The 21,034-nt window shown below is 41.2% G+C and overlaps 1 protein-coding gene across 5 annotated transcripts in view; it reads right to left on the bottom strand.

Moving 5' to 3' along the window:
- Nucleotides 1–16,917, bottom strand: part of SETX (senataxin) — a 30,940-nt gene extending 14,023 nt beyond the window's left edge. For 2 of the 5 annotated variants that reach the window (XM_072882766.1, XM_072882770.1), the window contains exons 1-12: nucleotides 16,828–16,917; nucleotides 15,772–15,954; nucleotides 14,762–14,942; nucleotides 13,195–13,405; nucleotides 12,896–13,005; nucleotides 10,706–10,925; nucleotides 10,290–10,409; nucleotides 9,102–9,273; nucleotides 7,502–7,592; nucleotides 2,036–6,613; nucleotides 1,072–1,171; nucleotides 376–552 (exon numbers count right to left, since the gene is read on the bottom strand). In XM_072882766.1, coding sequence (XP_072738867.1) covers nucleotides 376–552; nucleotides 1,072–1,171; nucleotides 2,036–6,613; nucleotides 7,502–7,592; nucleotides 9,102–9,273; nucleotides 10,290–10,409; nucleotides 10,706–10,925; nucleotides 12,896–13,005; nucleotides 13,195–13,405; nucleotides 14,762–14,941 — 5,959 coding nt within the window. In that variant the 5' untranslated portion in view covers nucleotide 14,942; nucleotides 15,772–15,954; nucleotides 16,828–16,917. Of the gene's footprint in view, nucleotides 1–375; nucleotides 553–1,071; nucleotides 1,172–2,035; nucleotides 6,614–7,501; nucleotides 7,593–9,101; nucleotides 9,274–10,289; nucleotides 10,410–10,705; nucleotides 10,926–11,587; nucleotides 11,975–12,895; nucleotides 13,006–13,194; nucleotides 13,406–14,761; nucleotides 14,943–15,023; nucleotides 15,099–15,771; nucleotides 15,955–16,332; nucleotides 16,435–16,827 lie in introns of those variants that run through there. The other 3 variants (XM_072882769.1, XM_072882767.1, XM_072882771.1) reach the window with 3 other exon arrangements.
- Between the last annotated feature and the right edge of the window lie 4,117 nt (nucleotides 16,918–21,034).

Raw genomic sequence — 21,034 nt, 5'->3', positions numbered from 1 at the left:
TAATTCACAACTTCAGTTCCAGAAGATAGTGAAAATTTTAGTCAGTAAGACCACTGAAGTTCATGGCACTTCATATCTCACAGCAACGCCCTCCTAAAGGCGTAGGCAGAGCACTTACTCATCATTAGTTTCTGTTCTTACACAAAGCATTAACATCTGTATTGAAGGAAGACCCGAGAAAAATGCATGGAAAGTAGGCCTGCAGCTTCAGTTCCTGGCTTTTTACAAAGCTTCTAGCACGGAACAGACATGTGGAAAAACAACCCCATTTCCTCCGAGGTAAGTGGTATATTACTACTATCAACAGCCAGCTATGAAGAAGCATTTTACAGTACCAAGAAGAATCCCATTTTTATTTCAACCCCGTTTACTTACTAGTTAAACAGCCAGATGCACGAGAAAATCGTGTCACAAGACCAACGTGACTCACTATATGGTTCTCCATCTCGCTTTCTTCCCTAAAGGTGTCTTTTTTCTTTTGGACCACCAAAAAGATTAAGTCATCCTCCTTTGGATGAAGCTGCCTTGCCAAATCACTTTCGCGAAAATGAGCTACCCAAAATACATTTTAAAATTAGAACATTAAAATGAAAATGGTTACAATTACTTTCTGACTATAGAAGTACTACCATTAACATATTGCATGTACTTCAGTAACACCCATCTGTTAACTTTTAAAGCTATAGCAAAAAACTAGGAAGAGTTTTAACTCCATCCTGCATTAAGACTGAACATAGCACTGTATAAAAATAGAGCAAGTCAAGGACTATTTTATTTACCAAAAGAAGCTAAAACAAAATCCCGAATGAGCAAGATAAAGTATTCTGACAGCAGTCAAATAATTTTGTACTGAACACTTAAGGCACAAATTCCCTGCAAAATACGTATTTCTGTAACGTGCATTCTGTACAATAGCAAATTCAAGACCCTTTCTGTATTTAAAGCAAATAAAAAAACTTCCACCTGTAAGTGCTAGCTCATTATAAGGCACTGTCTACTTGAAAATTAGAAGAGGGTTTTGTAAAAAAAAAAAAAAACACCAAAAAACCAAAACAAAAAAACCCCTCTTACCTATAAAATCTGCTGTATTCAAGTCAGCATAGAAGTTTTGTAAGTAGAAGTAGTAACTCTTCTCTCTTACTCTCTGGTTTTCTATCCACTCTTGTGCCAGCTACATGTTGGGAAGTAAAAGCTAAGTAAATATACTCTGAAGGGTTTAGCTTATCAGAAGAATAGCTTATCATGACTCAAAGGGCAAACATACTAAGCAGAAATAAAAGAAAGCTAACAGACTGCCAAGTACAAGACATTGAAGAGTCTTATTCATTTCTTTTTTTTAATATATGCATACACATTAAACACACACACAGGGCAAATGAAAGTGCTTCCTCCTCACCCACCCCCATTTCATGTACTTTCTTACAAAGCTCTTCAAAACAAATGTGGGTTCCCCTGATTGCATTTTCACCTTAAAATACCAGTATTATCCTGCTATTGACTTCATTTTCTACCTTATTCCTATGGGAGAAGCGATGCAATGACTGAACTTGAAAGCATACAGACTTTAATTGAAGGAACACTGCATTTTCTCACTGTTAAAGTATAAACTATTGAAGTTAAGCTGTTTGGAAAAAAAATACTTCTCAGATTAACCTACCCTCCCACATAAGTTCTCACCATAAATCAAAACATTACATTCTTACCCTCTTCTTACAGACACTGTCATTGAAAGACCTCAGTTTCTTAAACAAAGATTTCTGCTTTAAGCTTTATATGCTATAAAGAAAGAGGAACCACCTCCTTTTGCATGCTATTGTGGACACACACCAAAAAAAAAAGCTTCACTGAGGTGAATACACTGACAGTTCCCAATCTTGAACACAACAGTCTAGATTATTCCCCCAAATCATCCCTCTCTTCAGATCTGTATCTGAACGTTTTCAGAAGTAAATAGAGGACATAAAACAGTTTTTAATCTCTTGGTAAAATTTACTAGGGTTGATGAGAAAAAACCAAGAGGCAGATAGCTACTTACTGTTTCAAAGGCATTTAGCATCATCAAGGGGAAAAATGTATTAAAATAGTCATTGTATCCCTGAAATCGGACAGGAACAGAGGCTACCACAGACTGCAAGAGATTACGTGGAGGTCCAAACTGGCTGGAGTTTGCGAACATTTCATAAGTCCACTTCAGGACTTCATTAACAAAAATACTATGATCATGTTGCTGAGCACCAAGAAAGGAAGAATAAGATGCTTCTCGGCCAGGCCTTCTGGAAATATTTGACGCATTGTTGTTCTGTCTGTTTTGCGACTGGAGAACGTTATTAGAAATATGGGGTTGAGGTACATTACTGAAACTTGGAGACTTGCATGTTTGATTTCCTACTGGCACAGCCACATTTGGTAGCCTGACTGCCACCGGTTTCGCTGCATTCACTTTGCTTTTTGAAGCTGGCGGTAGCTTTTTAACATCTTCAAGATCTTTGCTGAAGGCTGCATTCCGTGAAGAACTTGGTGAGCTGAAAATTTTGGTAGTGGAAGGCTTTCTTGTTTTAAAAGGTGGCAGGAGAGAAGGTTTGGCAAACAAGTGATCTGCTTCTGAGCTGGCGGCTGAATGCTTACTACAGTACTCTCCTAGTTTTTCCACTTTTTCCATACAGTCTTTGTACTTACATTTCACAATACTCGAGGATTCATTCTGCTGAAGGCTCTCAGCAGTATCCATTTCCTCTGGGTTTTTACTAGCTATAGTAGTATCTTGAACACTGCCCTCCTCGGAACATAATTCCATATCCACAGGATCTAACTGAGTTAAAAATAGATTATCATCATCTTCACTGTGTTCATTTGGTTTAGACCCACTTTCTTTTGAAGTTGTCTTCTCACTCTCAGGCTGGACAACGCAACCTTTTCTTGAAGGTTCATCTTTATCATCTCCAACAAGTGCAGCAGAAGAGAGACTTGAATCCATAGGTACAGGAGGAACCAGCATACTGTTATCCTCTGATTTTCTGTTTGAGTCTGAAGAACTAGGCATTTTAGAGACGCACGTCTCCTCCTCCACAGAGGAGCTTTCAAATTTTCTCTCGCTGGCAGAGGGACAAACAGTCTCCTCCCCTTTTTTCTCTCTTTGGTTTTCAACAGGTCTTTCAACAGATGCCAGGTCAAAACTTTTAGGCTTTTGTTTCATAGATTTTGCATCCACTTTGCCAACTTTGACTCTACTCTCAGAATTTCCTGCACGATTTTTCATCCTGACACTTTTTTTGGGCCTTGTCTGCCTTAAAAACTGAAGGTCTTGGCAGGCTAGCAATTTTTTATTATGTTTTATAGACAAATTCTGAGGAGCAATTACATTAATCTTCTGTTTCGGTGCAACTGCAACTCTCCCAGCAGCTTTACCATAGCTGCGCAATTGTGCTACACGCTCTAAAGAGCGCTGGGATAAGTCACACGCTTTGCGGGGCGCCTTCTTCAGACCTAGTTTTTCTACAGTTGATGCGGGTGCAGGATACTGCCGAACTTTCCTTGGAGGAACCACAGCAGGCATCGACCTGCCAGGTTGAGAATTTTTTGATGTACTTTGAAGTAGCTTTTTATTTTGTGCTATTTTAAGAACAGGAAGTTTTTTAGGACTTCTTTGAATAGTTCTTGCTACCTTAGATTTTGCTATATTCTTCCGTGGGCTCGTGTTATTTTTCTTAAGGGCCAATTTTGAAGCTAATGAGATGTTAGATGTAGATGCTCTGGGTTCAGTCAATTTTGAGTCCAGGGTGAAGTCTTTAGCAACAGTACCTTTGTCTGCAAAATTCTCCAGTTGATCTTTTGCATTTCCCTTACTAATAGATTCTTGCAGTGTTGAACTAGTTACTTCTTCTGTATTATCAGCTTCTTTCTGATGAGAAATATTTCCTACCTGCTTTTCCATCAAGGTTGCTTCTTCTTCCACAGTATCATCACTTACATAATCCACATCATAACCCCAGTCATTTGTGTGATCAATCAGTAAGCCACCCGAATTACCATCAACCGATGTTGAAACATGATCTTGTTTATACTCTGGAGTTGCTTCCGTACTGTATGCTTGAGTATCTTGCCAAACTGAAAAGACATCAACTTCTGTTTCAAATTCAAAGTACTGAGACTCACAGTCTTCCAGTGACAAGGGAGAGCTTGGCTTCTTTGATTCTGTTTTGATATCACTATCAGAAACACAGCTGGAAGTTGAAGGCTGCATTTCAGGGGACACATTTTCATTAATTTTTTTTGTTTCCTCCTTGTCAGCCACATCATCATCTTCATCAGAAGAGTCTGAAATTATAATGACTTTATTGTCAAGGCAATCTGCGTCACAGGGAGAGCTGGTACTTTGGCCATCACTGGAAGATCTTACAGCACCTTTCACTTTCCTTTTAATATCGCATACATTATGATGTACTGAGCTTTCTTGGCTTGAATCAAAGGAAAAATTGACACTTTTGGCATATGCAGCTAAAGATAATTTACTGAGTTCTCTATCAACCTGGGAGTCTGTTAAAGCATTATCTTCAGAAACCATCTTCACAAAATCCTCCTCTTTCTTCCTCACTGAATTGTTTTCTCTCTTGAAATACTCTGAAAATTCGAGCAACCTGTCACTTGTTTCACACTTCACTGACAGTGGCCTGATCTGAGAAGCAGGGTTGGACATATCCCTCTTGTTTTCAGAGCTGGATGGAACACGACCATTTGCTGAAGTTTTATCCATACAAAATGTCTTTGAAATTTGACCTTTACAGTCATATTTAACCACGTCATTTAAATTAGGCTGTTCCCGGTCTGAAGTTTGCATGTCAGTGTCTTTCTTAAACACAGACTTCAACAATGAACTTGATTTTTCTTCAGTGGATGCTTCTTTCAGTAAGGCATCACTAATCCCTGAAAGCAAAATACCGTCACCTTCATTTTCCTGCATACCAGGTTCATTTTTAGAGGAGCTAGAGCAAACTAGTGGTGTTTCTTTTGATACCTGTTTAGTGGGGACCAGTTTGGATTGAAAAGCACTGTTGACACTTTTCTCCCGTGTACTTTCACAAGTCCTTGAAGATCGAGTATCAACAGAGATTTCATTTTCACACACAGTATTCACTCCCTGATGTTTATGACAATCTTTGCTTGTACACAGATAGCCAGTGCAAAACTTAAGTTGCTCTACCTCTGCTTTTGAAGCACTTGTTGCTGAACTGCAGTTTTTCAAGTCGCGTGGCTTCGCTGGCTGCAATACTTTTGAGAGCCATTCAGTTTTCTGTACCTTGTTTTTCAAATTTGCGAGTCTATGCACATCTACTTTAAACTTTGAAGAGGAACTGGGAGACATACTGCTTTCCTTTACATCTGAGCTGTAAACATGTTCTGGAGAACCAATACGAGTTTGAGCAGCCGGACGCATTGGTGTTACGGGTCCTGCTTCACATTTGTTTTCCAACTCTCCGCCTCTTCTGAAATCTGAATGCTGGGCATTTGGATTAAAGCACTGATTACCCGTATCGCATTTCCCTGCCACAAAACCATTGTTCCTGTTTTCCTGAGCTTTCCCACATACTTTTGTTGCTGAAGAGTTCTGTGGGCAGACATACTCCTGAGTTGTCAAGTCATTAAGTTCCTTTTTATTCATCATGAGGCCTTCTGTGGACGTCCAAGATCTTGAACTTTTAGATGCATCGCTACATTCCTCTTCCCAGGCACTCTTTCTTCTAGAGAAAGGGTTCTCTTGACAATCTTCATCTCCGCCTTCCTTTGATGTGACAGCAAGTGGTGAACAACGGTCATCTCTGCCATGTACACTCATCTTGCATCCATCACCATGGGCGCTCTTCTCTTGCTTTATAGAAATGGTAGGCAAAGTTGTAGAGTTTGCATTGTTTCCTACAGGTATGGGGGTATTCAATGCTCTGTCCTTTATACTTCTTATAACATGCCTTAAACACGTTTGTAATTCCTGAGTTTCCTGGATGTTCAGATGCCAACCTAAAGATAGATTTCCTCGCAGAAGAAGATTGAGTTTGTCTAGGTATTGCTTGCAAAGAGCATGCTGCCCAATTTGACAGCCTTCTTTAAGAAGGCTGCGTATCAGCTGCACGCAGGCGTGCTGCACAGAGTTAGAAGCTTGTAAAGATATTGCTGATGAACCTCTCACACAGTGTCCAGATGCTTTTTCAGTGCACCGGGTAAACGCTATAGCTGGAAGCTTGGCACATCTCACCACTGCCTCCACCCATTCTTGGGAGCTAATCCATAGCAAATGCAGGCATCTTTTATTTCTGTGTAGTTCAATAATGGACACCAAGATCAGGAGAAAAAATTCAGAGATTTTGTCACACTGCTGGATTCTTTCATGGAGAGTATCTTTGATTTCCGAGCAGAGGTAGTGAATGACTTCTACTATATATGCTACGCCCAAATCCTTGAGATCCATAAGTGACTGAACAAAAGGGAGGAACCACAGAAACGTGCTGTGATGGACACGCATCTCTCTGCCAATATCCGACTGAAGCACATTAGCCAGTGTCTGCATATCTTCATACATGTTGGGGCAGTAGTCCGGACAAATGGCCGTCTTCCATCCAGTATCCTGAAAAATAAATTCAGCACACATCATCCTCACTATGCACACTTGCACAGTTCAATCTGCCAGGTTTTTTTCTAGCCATAAAGGTTACTTTCTCTCAAATATAAGTTGATTAAATGATAGCACCTCTTACATCCTTATGTAAGTCAAAAATCTAAATTTAAAAAATGCAAAAAAAAAAAAGATCAAACTAACACAGTATAAGGAACTCATTTCCTAAAATGTAACTTATGAAATAAGTGTAAAGTAGTACTTCCTTTACAAATCATTGTGAAACCCTCCAAAGATGATGTTATGCTGACATAATTTAACCTCAGATAATCAAATATACATTTAAAGCCTTTAAAAGACATTTCATAAACACAATGCACCAACATCAAGAGAACACACTCACAAATGATTCTTCTGCTTTATAACAAGAAAAAAATGGTGCCATTTTTGAGCACGGTCTAGCATTTGAAAGCACATCAATGCATACCTCATTACTCCACACTCGGTATATTAGTTTAGAATACTGAGAAACAAAAAGTAAAATACAAGAACTCAATCAGTAACTTTTCTTTTAAATTGAATTCAGAGTTTTCATTGAGGTACCAATGTTTGTTTCAGTCTTCATACGAGTTCTTGGGCTTTAATACCATCTCTGCCTAATTCACAAACATACTCTTCTTTCCTCTTACAGCCTGAAAGTACCAGGTAAACAAGAAGTGACCAGACTGGCTGCTATTTAAGGCACACAATAGTGACATACATTATTTAATATTTTTTCTTTACAACATTACTCGTAGAAACAGGTATCTTCCCCCTCCGTATTTTATAGATGGTTTAAACTGACAGTGTAATTCAGTGATCAGAGTTTGAAGAATAGGGAAAGAAAATATTTTTTAATACCTTTTGAGGCTTTTCTGTGTTATAATTATATACAATCTGACTGCAAGTAACCATGTCATCATCGTAGTCTGACTCCGGCTCAGATTTTGTCCTAAAAAGAAATACAAATCATTATAGACACAACTAACTTAAACTATAAGAAAGCCAACTGGCAAAGACACAGATTTCACTTTTCAGATACTGACCATGGGACTATTAGAACCTGTCAGTGATAAAACATGCCTATGAAAAGATATCATATTTAAAATTGTAGAGCTTGTTCTATCCTGCTCATAAGAGGCCAGGGAATCAACTGCCTCAGGAAAAAGAGCTTTCTACCAAGTCATGGATTTGACTATCTAGAACAAACACCCAGAAGACTTCCATTTTCTTTGGGTTTTCTATGCATAAAGCAGCTCAATCATGGCTACATACTCGTAAACTTTGCATGCAACTATTTGAACACGATACTCAAACAGCTTGTTTAACTGAAGGAAATCTCCTTTAATATGCCTTCCTCAGCTATCTATAACAATATAGACTCTGTGTGTATGAAAATACTGAACATTTAAGACATTGTCACTCAAAGTTGATTAAAAATATATCGCAGGAAAACAGTAAACAACTGGTATGGTTATCCAGGTACTATTTTCCGCCAACTTTTTAAGATTAGACACAGTTTCAGTTTTCAAAAACAGGAGGTGTTCCTAAAGTCTTAGGACCTGGATTCTTATAAAAATCATTAAAAGGGACAGCATGCCAAAAGATGGAGTTCAAGTTTACATAACAAAATTCTGTTCCCATAGAAGCTGTTCCTAGCCTTCGTAGCAGTGTACTAACCAACCGCTCCTGCACTGAACAAGCACTTTGCCTAATGAACTTCCTGTTCAGTACTGACAATATTGTCACTCAGAAGTGATTCAGAAACTCCACTTTATCTTAGGATATAAGTATATGAAGACAAAACCTTTCAAAAGAGTATCTGATGCCTGCTATGTGTTTTAAAGCATTTCCTTTCAGCAGTTCACTATGTTATCCACGCTATTAAAGGGCAGTTCCATGATTCTCATTTTACTACCTTCTCTGAAAGGAATACATTCAGAAAGGGAATAAAACTTTTAAGACCATACAGTACCATTAAGTAAATCTAATCTTAAGAAATACTTAAGACTTAACACAAGCTGAAAGTAAACTCAAATCAGTTGTCATCTGGAACTACAATAAAATCTAAAACTGTGTCATCCACTAAAAATTCTGGAATTCCCATAATTTTACCAAGAGTCTCAGACATGGCAATCTTCATTAAACTTAAGTGCAAGTTGGTTATAGCACTAAATAAGCACTAAACAGTTAGCAGCCTTCCTGATTCACGAAAAAATCCTGAAAAGCGTAACAAAGTAGTCAAAAAGAAGTGAGCGTATATTTTTTGAAAGAACCTCACAGTTTCAGGGGACCTACTTCACCTTTCATTGCTTGAAGTTGGCAACATCTGATTTATATACTTGCCATCTCCCTCCCCCAAAACAAATTAATGCAGCACTGACAAGAAAACCAAGATCAAGCTACTACACTACCTAGTATTAAAGTCATAAAACTGTTCTAGTCTCTTAATAAAACTGACCTCTTAAAGCTACTGCGTATATTTTTTATTTCATTGTTGTAGCTCACACTGTTGATAATGGTTTGAAAGGCTTGGACAGGATCAATAAGCTGACCCCATACTTTAGATCCGAGCTGATCCAAAATAACCATGAAACAATGCAGCGCTGGCCAGAAGGGGTCAGTAGAATCATCTGAAACATAACAGTAATATTGGGGAGAGTTGAAATGCAAGAGTCCTGTACATTCTTAGACTAAGCTGAAGTTGAAAGTAGTTGGTTTTCATTTATTTTTCTTAAAAACTAATATAAAGATACGTCTTCTAATGATTTGCAACTATACTTTTTAACCCAGAATGAAGGATGAAAAAAGTCAACCTCACTTATCTGTACAGACAGACACTGTTCCTTACGCAGTCTTAAATCAACAGGAACCCGGATAACTATTACTAACATTTCCCAACTCTATGAAACCGATTCTTCCACACTGATTTTTGCAGTGCTGTTCTAAGAAGTGGGTACAACGTACACAGCTATGACAATTTATACTTCAAATTTAAGCTAGAAGCAATTGGTTTTCCTTCAAGTGTGTTCTTCCTTCTTTATCTAAGAGAATAGCATATCCTCAACAAACATGCTAAGCTTATAAAGATCTAGTTATTTAAGAGGCAGCCCTGGTTTTGAGCTCATGTGCCATTCCCAGGCTCTGCCACGGCATGTGGCCTACAAGAATGTCCCAAGAGCTACTAGTCTAAATTCTAAAGTCTAAATTCCCAGCTGCAAAAGGGGTTCCCTCAAATAGATGGACGGAAGATTCTAATTTTAAGCAAGTTACGGCAATTCAGACGAAGGTGTTTGTTTATTTTAGGACTCAAAATTCAAACTTCATGCCACAGTGAAATGCACATTCCCATATGGCCTGTACATTAAATGAAATTATAGATTTGTCCTCCAAAACCTCTAAGCCAGCCTTATGCAAAGCACTACCATCCGTTCTCCATCTAAGAGTTTGTTTGAATGTCATTTTTCAGAATTTGTCAGTATTGCCCAAATATTGTGCAATATTAGCCATCTTCCAGAAGATAAATAAGCCTCAGTTAAAATCACCTCGGCATTACGCTACTAAGAATTTACTCAATTAAACAAGGAAGTTTGATAAAGATGGAAAATAGGCTATGAACTGTCTTAATCTCAGTATCAAAATTAGTTACCAGCTGCTTCCTTCTCCATGGTGTGCAGTATAGACTGCATGAAATCATTTTGTTTGTGTGGGCCCAGTAACAAGGAGTCCATAGCTTGTTCTTCCAGTACCGTTAGCAACATACAAATCCCTACAAAAAAAAGCAACCCGTCCGTATATTTGCAGAAATTTATTCTAATTTTCACCAAATCAAGGATCATTCTCCAAATGCCATTACCAGTGTAACACTTGACCAAAGAGATCAGCAGCAACATGAAACTAATTAAACACTACCTCACTACTGCAGTTGTGCAACGTTCAATTTTCCCATCTGACATGCCCCAAACTAAACAGCACCTTGAAACAGTAGAGCTCTGACTTGAAAGAAGTGCTTACAAGGTGAGAGAGACTACACGTACAAATTCATTTCTGATCATAAATACTCACCTAGCCAATAGTTCTTGTAGTTGCCAGTATCATATAAATGAGATGGCAGAAGGATGAGTTTACCCTTTTCAATCATTGAAGAGCTGTAAATATCTGGAGTGTCAAAAAGCCCCAACTCAATAACTCTGAACAAGCAAGTCAGGACTTCCTGTAAGTCATAGTAATCATCCCTATCAACCTTCCCTAAATTCCTTGCTGTGAGGATGGCCCATCGACGAATCTAAGGATTAAAACAGAAATTATATCAATAAAAAGAACAAATAAAAGCACAATGCTGTAAGATTAGGAATCACTGATACTACAAAGGGGACAAAAGTATATTTTTACTAAAGTAAGGTCTCATAATTGCAAGTAAGAGTTAGTCTTTTTCCAAAATAACCTTAGAAACCAGCTTATTATACCTACAAGATGTTGGTAACAAAGAAGTTAAAATTCAGGGTAATATATACAAATAAAACTCCTTGGGATTCATGTGACAAAGGGGTAGCATTTGGTTTTGTACTTGCTTTATATTGTTTAAACGTTACTGACCAATATTTTGTAATTAGGTAACTGTATACTATAACAACAGATGTTAAGTTGTGCTGTCAGCACAGGACACTTGTCAATTCTTACCTTGGTGGAATCATTCTCTGACCTACTGAGAAAACTTGAGTTTCAGCAAGCGTGAAGTACAATACTATTAAATCTTTTACTGTTTCTTAAGACAACTTGTAATTTTGTACTCCACATTGGTGTTTAAGCAAGCCAGTCCTGGAAATGGTACAGCCACAACCTGCCCACCAGCCACAGCAAATGTAACCTGACTCTCCAAAGCTGCAACAAATGAGGTGGGAAAATGATGGTATGAACTCACACTCTCCCGATAAACAAATAGCTCACCTGAGTTACAATTCAATACTCCTTTGAGAGTTACGCGTCCTAATTCACTTTGCACGCCACACAGGGACTTTTCTAAGATCGTGCAAAGAAAGCACTCCGTCTCCCTTCAGTATTAACGTGGTGCATGAAACCAGGATTCGCTGTTCCAACAGGCCCTCCCAACTGCAGCAGGGTGTACGTTCCTAAGTCCTCTGCATTACCACTATTTTTTGGTACTCTTCCCTGTTATTGATACCAGTTTCACTTCTAGGATGTGCATATGTAGTTCAAAGGAACAACCTTCTTGCAGGATAATACATCATCTTCAAAACAATCTGGAAAAGTAGGCACTCGGACATGTCTGTACTGCTTTGAGAACCTCAGGTCTTTTTTGTTCTCTCTCAAATCCTTTTAATCAGCAAAAAAATAGAAGTGTTGGTAACAACCACAATTGCAAAGCCTCTCAACCCTTTCAACGTAGACACTTCCAGTATTCCAAAATTTCTCTTTGTGTTACTTAAGAGACTGGATTCAAAAAGAGAGCAGTCTTTACTATGTACGTTAGCATGAACGACACTAAGATCAGTTGACACTTCTAAATATCATAAAGAATAGAGCTCTCCTGTTTACACTTTCAAATGAACTTTTGAACTCTGTTCAATATTAAAATATCCCATATGGATTCAGACACAGGCAAAAAAAGAAAGTCTACAGAGTTTTGAGTTGTCCCACCACAAAATACACAAATCCATTAAAACACAATATTGCCTCCTTGTAATGACAAAATTCAGTGACAATTAGAGGGCATTTCAGAGGAAGTACACTGCTGAGCACCTCTTCTTGCAAGTAACTACACTATTCTCACCTTTTCAATTTTTAAGGTTCTGAATATTACTAAAGTGTGAAAGCTTCTAGGGATGGAGAAAGAACAGGGAAGGAGAAGGGGATTAATACACTACCCTGGCCCACTTGAGAAGAAATTACAAACCCTGGCCCACTTGAGAAGAATTCCATTTGGGAGTATAGGGCGTCAATTTACTGTTTGGTTGAACATCTGTAACTTCTGCTGACTAAATGCAAACAGTAAAGCGATTCTAGAAGTTATTGCAAAAGAAGAGTCTTCTCTCCTTCAGCAAGAGTAACTATTCCTACTGAAATCTCATTTTTTTAATATATATATACACACACACACTGTTAGAGAAAAATACAGAAAATCAAACACTTAAAATCCTGAACGCTACTATTTTCATATTCTTGTCATTCAAAATAAGAATCTCTTCTGATGCTATTTAAAACTAAGTTTTAGTGGAACAGAAAAAAGTAACTTACCTCTTCATTCGGGTGTACCAAAAAGACATAAATTCCTGGATATTTCTCAAAGACCTGAAAGGAGCTGTGACTTTGTTCCATTCTACAGAGCACTTCCACACACAGCTCACCTAAAAAGGCAAACACAGTTATAGTAAGGACTAATTTATACGCTCACAAAACAAAACTATTCAGCATCAAAATAAATATAAGATATATTTACACACAGTGGTACTTCAGTTAACTACTATTTGTTATTTGCAGCTCCTTCAGTAGGAACACCACCATTCCCTTCCAAGTGTATACTGTAAGATACATACTGACTTTCTCGTGCAGCAGCAGATACGGATATTTCAGTATTTCTAGAAGGGGCACTCGCAGGTTATTCTCAAAATCCGGGCCCACATAACCAGACAGCTGTGTCTCTCCATTCTCATCCACAATAAACAACTCATCATCTTCTCCAGCAACTTCTTGCATGGACTTCTCAATGTGGGCAACAAGACGGGAGGTTTCCAACTCCCACAAGACCTATGCAGTGGGGAAAAACAACTCAAACTGCATTTGTGAAGAAAGTGATTAAGGACATTTATTATCACATGCAGAAACCTTAACTAGATTTTCAAAACTGACAATTTCATTTTGAAAAGTTTCTTTCCAAGCGTGGTGTGAAACAAAGTTTGGACATGGCATTCAGATTGTGCAAATCAGAAAACTCTCACTTCAGAGTTAAGATTATAAAGTAATTTTTAAGAGAGTGGCATTCAAACCAGAAGCATTTTTACAATTCTGTTAAACATTCATAAACCGTTTCAATAATTATTTCAGGCCATAGGTTAGTCACAAAACTTTGTTCCACTGGCCAATATAAAAAAGCGCACGATACAGAAAATCATCATATTTACGAAGATGGGAAAAGCCTTTTTAAAATCTTGCCTTCTCACGTATTTTGCAATGTGTTAGTGGAAGGGAGTGGATGTAAATAACGCAAACAGACAGATTTGCTGAATATTTGTAGGCGATTCGGCTCACCTAACATTACTCATCTGAAGTAACTGCTCCAAACCTCAATTAGAAACCAAGGTTATTTCCTACAGTTAACAGACACAGAAAGGAACTTTCAGCAGTCCAGTCACTCCACTTATTTCCAATCTATACTCAGATGGGATTGCCCTCCAGAGAAATCTAGCTGACTAATTTAAAGAGCAACCTTTTAGACATCTGTATTATGATCATATTAGCTACAAATATTCATTTTACATACATACACACATAAGGAAAAATAAGCTTTCCGAAATACAAAATTGAATACTAATGAGGGAGAATTATAGAAGGCTTATAATAAGGAGTTTTTAAACTTTTTTGATTGTTTTTAATCGCACAGTCTCACAGGCTTGCAAGATCGGATCACTGAAGTTCAAGCATAGTAGAAAACTATGAATGAGAAATGAAAGCAAACAGAAAGAGGAACAAACCCAAAGCTGAACAGACACCAGAGGAAGTCAGAAAATACATTAAAGAAGTAGAGCTCTTAGTTTTTTTGGCAGGTGTTCTTTTTTTCAGATGCCAAACCATCACAGCATGAATAAAGTTCAAGCTATAACACCTAGTCAGCAACTCCCCACTACTGTTTTAGTTCTCACCAGTTTGCCATATATGGCAAACAAGAGGGTCCCGCTGTTTTACGATTGGCTCATTGCAACTCAATACACAAAAAGCAGACCGTTAAAAAGCAACGTGCCCTGTTCCCAAAAACCAATAAAACACAACCCCTGCACAAAACTCCCCCCTACCCTGAGGCTGGACCACAGAAGCACCTTCTGAAGTTTTCCCTCAGCTGTGAGTCCTCCTGCTCAGTAATGGGCAGGAGCCAAATCACTTAATTACCTCATGCAACTTTGGCAATTTCTCCCTTGCTTTGTGGTATTCAACCACACACTCCAAGCAGTAACAGAGATCATCGTTGGATCCTTCAAGATCTTCCAGGGACAACTGTTTAGAAGCATAGCTCTTCAGGAACTCAGTGGTGTCAGAACCACTAGGTGTACACCATCGACATGTGCTCATTCTTTGGATGGAAAGAAGAAGGAATTAACAGAAGTCTAAAGAATGAAAGCAGCAAAGTATTTCCTTTCAGCCACAATAGTACCTAATTTTCAAGTGTGATGAGTTTCAGGATTTACGTAACTCAGTAGCAGCGTACATGCATATGTTCTTGGAGATTCTTGTATCATATAGGCGCATGCAATTAAACAAAGAAATACAAATTAAAGCATTAAATAAACATTACAGAAAAATGCCGGCTGAATGGCAAACTATTAAAAGTAAAGCACCAAAAAGAAGTCAAATTACATAATTTTCAAACTATGAAACAACATGTGAAAATTCAATGTACATACAAAAAAACCCCTCGTCCACACTTGATGCACACTTTCCAGAACTACAACGCTAAAGTTCGTTATACTGTTTTACTGGTATCTGTGGAATCTAGGTCTAACGAGTACAAAACTTAATTAACTTTTTTTCTTAATCTCCTGCTAAAATTTGTAGGTCAACAAATCCCTGTTGTCAAAAGCAAAGGATATTTATGCAGAACTTTCCTGTCTTCATTATTATTATAGTTAGAAAGCATCATAAAATTCTCACCACAGATTGCCTCCTCTAAAAACAGAAGTTCTTCACTAAGCAGCAATACAGTCATCTCAGATCCTACCAGTCTGAAAAACTCAACAGAATACTGGAAAAGCATGAACACTTGAGCTAACTATATAAAAGGAATGACGGTAATTGCTTGCTATTTAGCGTAACAAGGAAAGCGAAAGGGAAAGCTAGATAAAGAAAAAAACATACATTTCCTCATACATACGGGGAAAAAAAAAAACAATTGTGGTATTTACCTTTGGAAGAGGAAGCTATTTGCTGTGCAGGTGTGCCAGGTCACATGGTGGAAAGGAGAACAGCGCTGCCCTGCAGCCAGGGAGGGGGCTGACGCCTTCAGCCATGCAGGGCCTGGAGCACAGCCCAAAGTCTGCCTTCAGCAACCCCTCCCGGTACCCGAGTCCTGGTGGTATTTCAAAGCTCTAGAGCAAAACACGAGCCGTGGGGAAGCGGCTCAGTTCACTCGCTGCAGACCAAGGAGTGCTTCGGTACTTAGGTTAACATCCTTTATCTTAAACGCACATTTACCGAAGGGCTAAGTATGATTTGCGTACTTAGCCCTTCTGAGTCTGATACTGATATCTGAAATATGAAATTTACTATGTTTACTAAAATATTAATATACTAATATGAAATTCTGATACTGAATCCCTTCCTGTCGTTCAAACGCGCGCAATACAATATCTATCTCACCTTTTCCTAAAAAGGGGGTAAAAATTTATCCACGCACATTAAGCACGGAAATTGCTTAAACAACGTACACGGACGCCCAGACCTCAGCCGCGAGCAGAGCCCCTTACCGGCAACGCTCCGCTACCGACGGGCTCCAACGGCTGCCGCTGCCGAGCACCGACAGCTGCTCACAGAAACGCCCAAGCCCAGAGGGCGAAAGCACTTTCGATTCCCCGGTTTGAGCCGCCCCCAGCCCCGCCCCGGCGACACCCAGGCCCCCACCACGACCTCCTCCGCGACAGCCCCGGCCGCAGCCCGCGCGGCTGCTCCAACCGCCGCCGCCCCAGCAGCGCTGCCCGGTCCCGGCGCCCAGGGCGGCCGCCCGCGCCGGGGAACGCGCCACCCCCCTGCTGCCAAGCAGGCCCGGCCCAACCCGGCCCAGCGGGGCAGCGCCTGCCCTGAGGCGGTGTGGGGGAGCGGGACCGAGACAAAGGGAGACCCGAAAGGAACCGGGCCCTCGCCGCCGAGGCGGCAGGAAGCGCCAGCGCCGTCACGGGCGGGTGCGGTGCCCCGCCCCGCCCCGCCCCGCCCCGTCCCGTCCCGTCCCGTCCCTCCCGTCTCACCCCGCTGCCGCCGCTGCTCGCCGCCGCAGGCCTCCCGTCCCAGCGCCGCCGCCAGCCCCGCCTCAGGCCACGGCGCTCCCACGCTTCCGGTCCGCCGGCGGAAGCGGGATCCAGCCCTCCCCCTGTGGGCGGGGCCGCCCCGCCTCGTGCCATCAAGCCCCGCCCCCTCAGGGAGAGCGGCGGTGCCTTAAAGGGGCAGTAGCGACGGGAGAGGAGGGGGCGACTGCGACGGGGAAACTGAGGCACGCAGGGATGCAGGGGGAACGGGGAGTTGCGCAGCATCATAAACGCAAGCGGTGTCAGAGCCCCAAGGAGCCCAGCTAAGGGCACTGCCTCAAGGATAGAATTACCCAAGTACTGAAATAATAAAACCCCACCCCAAACCTACCATCGAGCCAAGCACAGGGTGTTCCCCAGCAGCCTGAAGTAATAAAAGCTGAGGGGAAGCCTCCTCACAGCCTCCGATGCAACTGAAACCACTCCCGCATACAGCTCAGCAGCCCCTGCGCCTCTTCCCACACGTCCGGGAACGGGGGGAGGTTCTGTGGCCCCTGCCCGGGGGTCTGGGAGATGAAGCCGCTTCACCCAGGACTTCTGTCCCAGCCCCATCATCTACTGACCCTCCAGGTCACAGGGACGATGCTGTCCCCCAGCCTGGGGGGCTCCGAGGAATCAAACAGAGATTATTCGCCTTTCTTCAACTCCTTGTTTAAGACTTGTGGGAGAAGGGGGTGAAAAAGGCAAGTCCCCGTTTGATCTTCAGCTGCTGCCACTGTAACACTCCTCAACTTTGAAGTGCATCTCTGCTGCAAACACAACTCTTGTAACCCGGCTGTCTCCGACTTTGATAATGCCACACAGTCGAGAATTTTTGTTTATAACACCATTCAGGCCATTAACGCACCAGGAAAAATGCTTGAAGCGACATATCTGCTTGAATCACCCAAGTTTTTAGGGGACTCGTGGTGCTTTTTAAACTTGAAGGATCTGTCATGCTCTTATTTATAATGCAGCCTGATACACAAAGCTTTGTCAATGTTATTTCCCTCATCATTCTGTGGAGCCTGCTTGGTTTTTTTTAAACCTCTGCACGGAGTTTGCTCTGTTTTCAGTAATATTCAAATACCCACATGAAACAACTGCCTCCCCCGCCTGCGCTCCCACACGCCTTTATAAGCTGATGGCAAAGGGAAAAGCTGCTTTCTTATGCCCTCTTAAGTGCCGTTACTCAGCGAATGGGAAATGATGAACAAGTACTCTCCTCCTCCAAACAATCATTTGTCCATGCACAAAGAGATTACGAACACCACATTACCAAAGGAGATGCAGGTAAGGAATGGTTCCCCTACTCCCTTCCCAGGGCTGGGGGAAGATGGACAGCGTCTCCCTTTTTTCCTGTGCAGCAGAGGTCAGGTTTACAGTTCCTGCCCTGGCTGACTCACTTGTTAAAAGCAGTTTCTCTGCAAAATAACATATCAGCAAAAGTCTTCCTTTAGAAGTCTCCTACTTCAATGCAAAGCATAAAATAAATCTCGTTATGGAGGCAGAAGTTTATTTCTGAGACATCTGCTCTACCAAACTCTACAACCACACAATCATTTGTGCTGTAGCCTGCAGAAAAGTGAGAGGATCTCCATCTTCCAGGAAAAAAAATTGAAAAACACAAACACTTTGATCCAAAAATTCAAGTTCTTCAGCTTTTAACCTTCTGTTGCGTTGAAAGGCTAAAGTAATTTGGCAGATGCCCAATTCATCATTGTAAGTCCGGTCGCGTTCAATGTACTGAACTATCATGATTGCGGACGCACAAATAACGCGATACACCTTCAGCCTAGTCGCGTTCCATGAACTACCACGGCCACACTTAAGAGTCTGGTCGCGTTCAATGAGAACTATCATGGCTAGATTAATGAAGAGTGCAGTTTATTAAAGCAACAGATACACAAGTTCTTTTGTATTACCGGCGATAAATTCACCGTCTGCAAAGACGTGCAAATACCTACTCCCACCAGGACGTATCTTTTCCCACCTGATGGTGGCAATGGGCCGATATAATCAGTCTGCCAAGAGTGCCACAATGTTTTCCTGTCCCAAATGTGCGGGGGGGGTGCCTTACTCGGATGGTCTTTGTTAAGCCGTAAACAATATTGCGAACAGGCAGTCACTCCTTGCCCACACAGCTTAACTGATACAGGCCATCCTCGGGCTATACCTTCCCGATACAAATCACCCCATCCGGTGTGGCCACACTTAACGTGTAACCATACGCATAAACGTCTCCATTCTTGGTTATTATTAGCGACATCAATTTGTTGCAGCCGCATCTGGCTGTCTACCTGTTGGTTGAACTGAGCAGCGATAGAGTTTGATTGATCACGTCCTTTTACCCAACCCATGTGTAGCGTCCGCTGTTCTCCCATCTCCAACAGTCGCTTCCAACTATCGGTTTGCCAGACTGGAACCCTGCTCACCTGCCAATCATTGACTGCCCAGTGGCCTATCCATTCGGTGGCTCCTTTAAAAACAGCATACGAGGTGGTGTAGATATGGCTAGCACCGTGTTGTGCGGCTAGTAGAACTGCTCTAAGTTCCCCTACCTGTGCAGTACCTTCACCTGTTTCAATTAATTTTTCTCCTGTTGCCACTTCTAGTGCTACAGCTTTGTATTTCCACTTACTGTTCTCCCTACGGGATGATGCATCAGTAAACCACACTCCTGCAAGATCACTCTTCCTTTAGAGGAGGTGCTTCCCAAATCGGAGATGGTTTGTTTGGCGGAGACTGGAACAAGAGGGTACTGTCTATGTCTTTTTGCAGTTTAGATATTTTAATATTACCCTCGGTAACTGGCATAATTCAATTAATGCCTTCTAGATAAGCATACCGCTTATGAACAGGGGGCTTCTGGGCAATACCAGCAGGTGGTATTGTTCCCTTATGGACTATGTCCAGGAGGCGGAAAGGTGCCCAAATGATCACATTCTGTTTTCTCCTTATTTGTTCTGTTTGTTTCACTGCTCACGCTAGGGACAGCAAACCCTTCTCAAGATCCGAATCTCTCCTTTCGGTATCACTGAAAGAGTGGGAGATAAATTCCAATGGTCTTTTCGGTCCCTCTGGCCCCTTTTGCCATAGGTTGCAATGAGAACCATGTTCACTGAACCCCCATTCTACCCGGATAGGGTTGGTTGGGTGTATAGGACCAAGTTGCTGGAATAACCTCGATTCTTTTATTAACAGTTCTAATGCACTTGTATGCTGTTCAGTCCATTCCCATGATTTCCTCTTTTTGAGAAAATTATATAAGGGATCCGCAATAATAGGAAAACCAGGAATGTGTTTGCGCCAATAACTTAAAGCTCCCAAAACTTGTTGTAATTCCTCTACGCTAGATGGCCCTTGTCCATGTTCTATTCTTTCCAGGGTGTCCTGAGGAACAGAAGCAGCTCCTTTAACCCACCAGACTTGCAGGAATTTAACCTCCTGTGCAGGTCCCTGACACTTTGAGTCTGGAATTTCCAATCCCAAGTCAAGCAGTGTCCCCCGAATGCTTTCCATTGTGTCTCTTACACTTTCTTGGCTCTTTCCCCCTATCAGGATGTCATCAATATACTGATACACTGTACTATCAGGTGAAACAGGAATCTGCTAAGATCTTAGCCAGAGCGTTGTAAGCAATAGTGGGGGAATGTTCATATCCTTGCGGAAGCCTGTTAAAAGTATATTGGATCCCTTTCCACGTGAAAGCAAACTGTGCTTTATCCTGTTCAAGGAGAGGAATCATAAAAAACGTATCTTTAACATCTAAGGCAGCCATCCAGGGATGGGCAGCTCCCCGTATCAATGTCACTATCTCTGCCATGTTTGGAACTGCGGCAGTCAAAGGTGCAGTATTAGCGTTTAACTGTCGGTAATCCACTGTAAAACGCCATTGCCTGGTTGGTTTCTTTACTGGCCACACTGGTGAATTGTAAGGGGAACGAGTCCTTTTAATGATGCCTTCCTTCCAACTCCATTACCACCCCATCAATCCCCATAAGCACTGCTGCTGGCAACAGATATTGCCGAACATTAGTGATTTTAGAGAGGGTAAGGGTAAAGATGTTTGTAACAGACTCAATTTCACCATGCCTGATTCCTTTCTATTTCTTGCAAATCTCCACACAGTTCCATCGGGGAGCTTCCACATTCACCCATGCAGTATGTC

This window comes from Ciconia boyciana, chromosome 18 (assembly GCF_034638445.1).
Source record: "Ciconia boyciana chromosome 18, ASM3463844v1, whole genome shotgun sequence".
Taxonomy (NCBI): domain Eukaryota; kingdom Metazoa; phylum Chordata; class Aves; order Ciconiiformes; family Ciconiidae; genus Ciconia; species Ciconia boyciana.
Note: the sequence above shows the minus strand (reverse complement) of the source record. Positions and strands in the feature narration are given on the sequence as shown.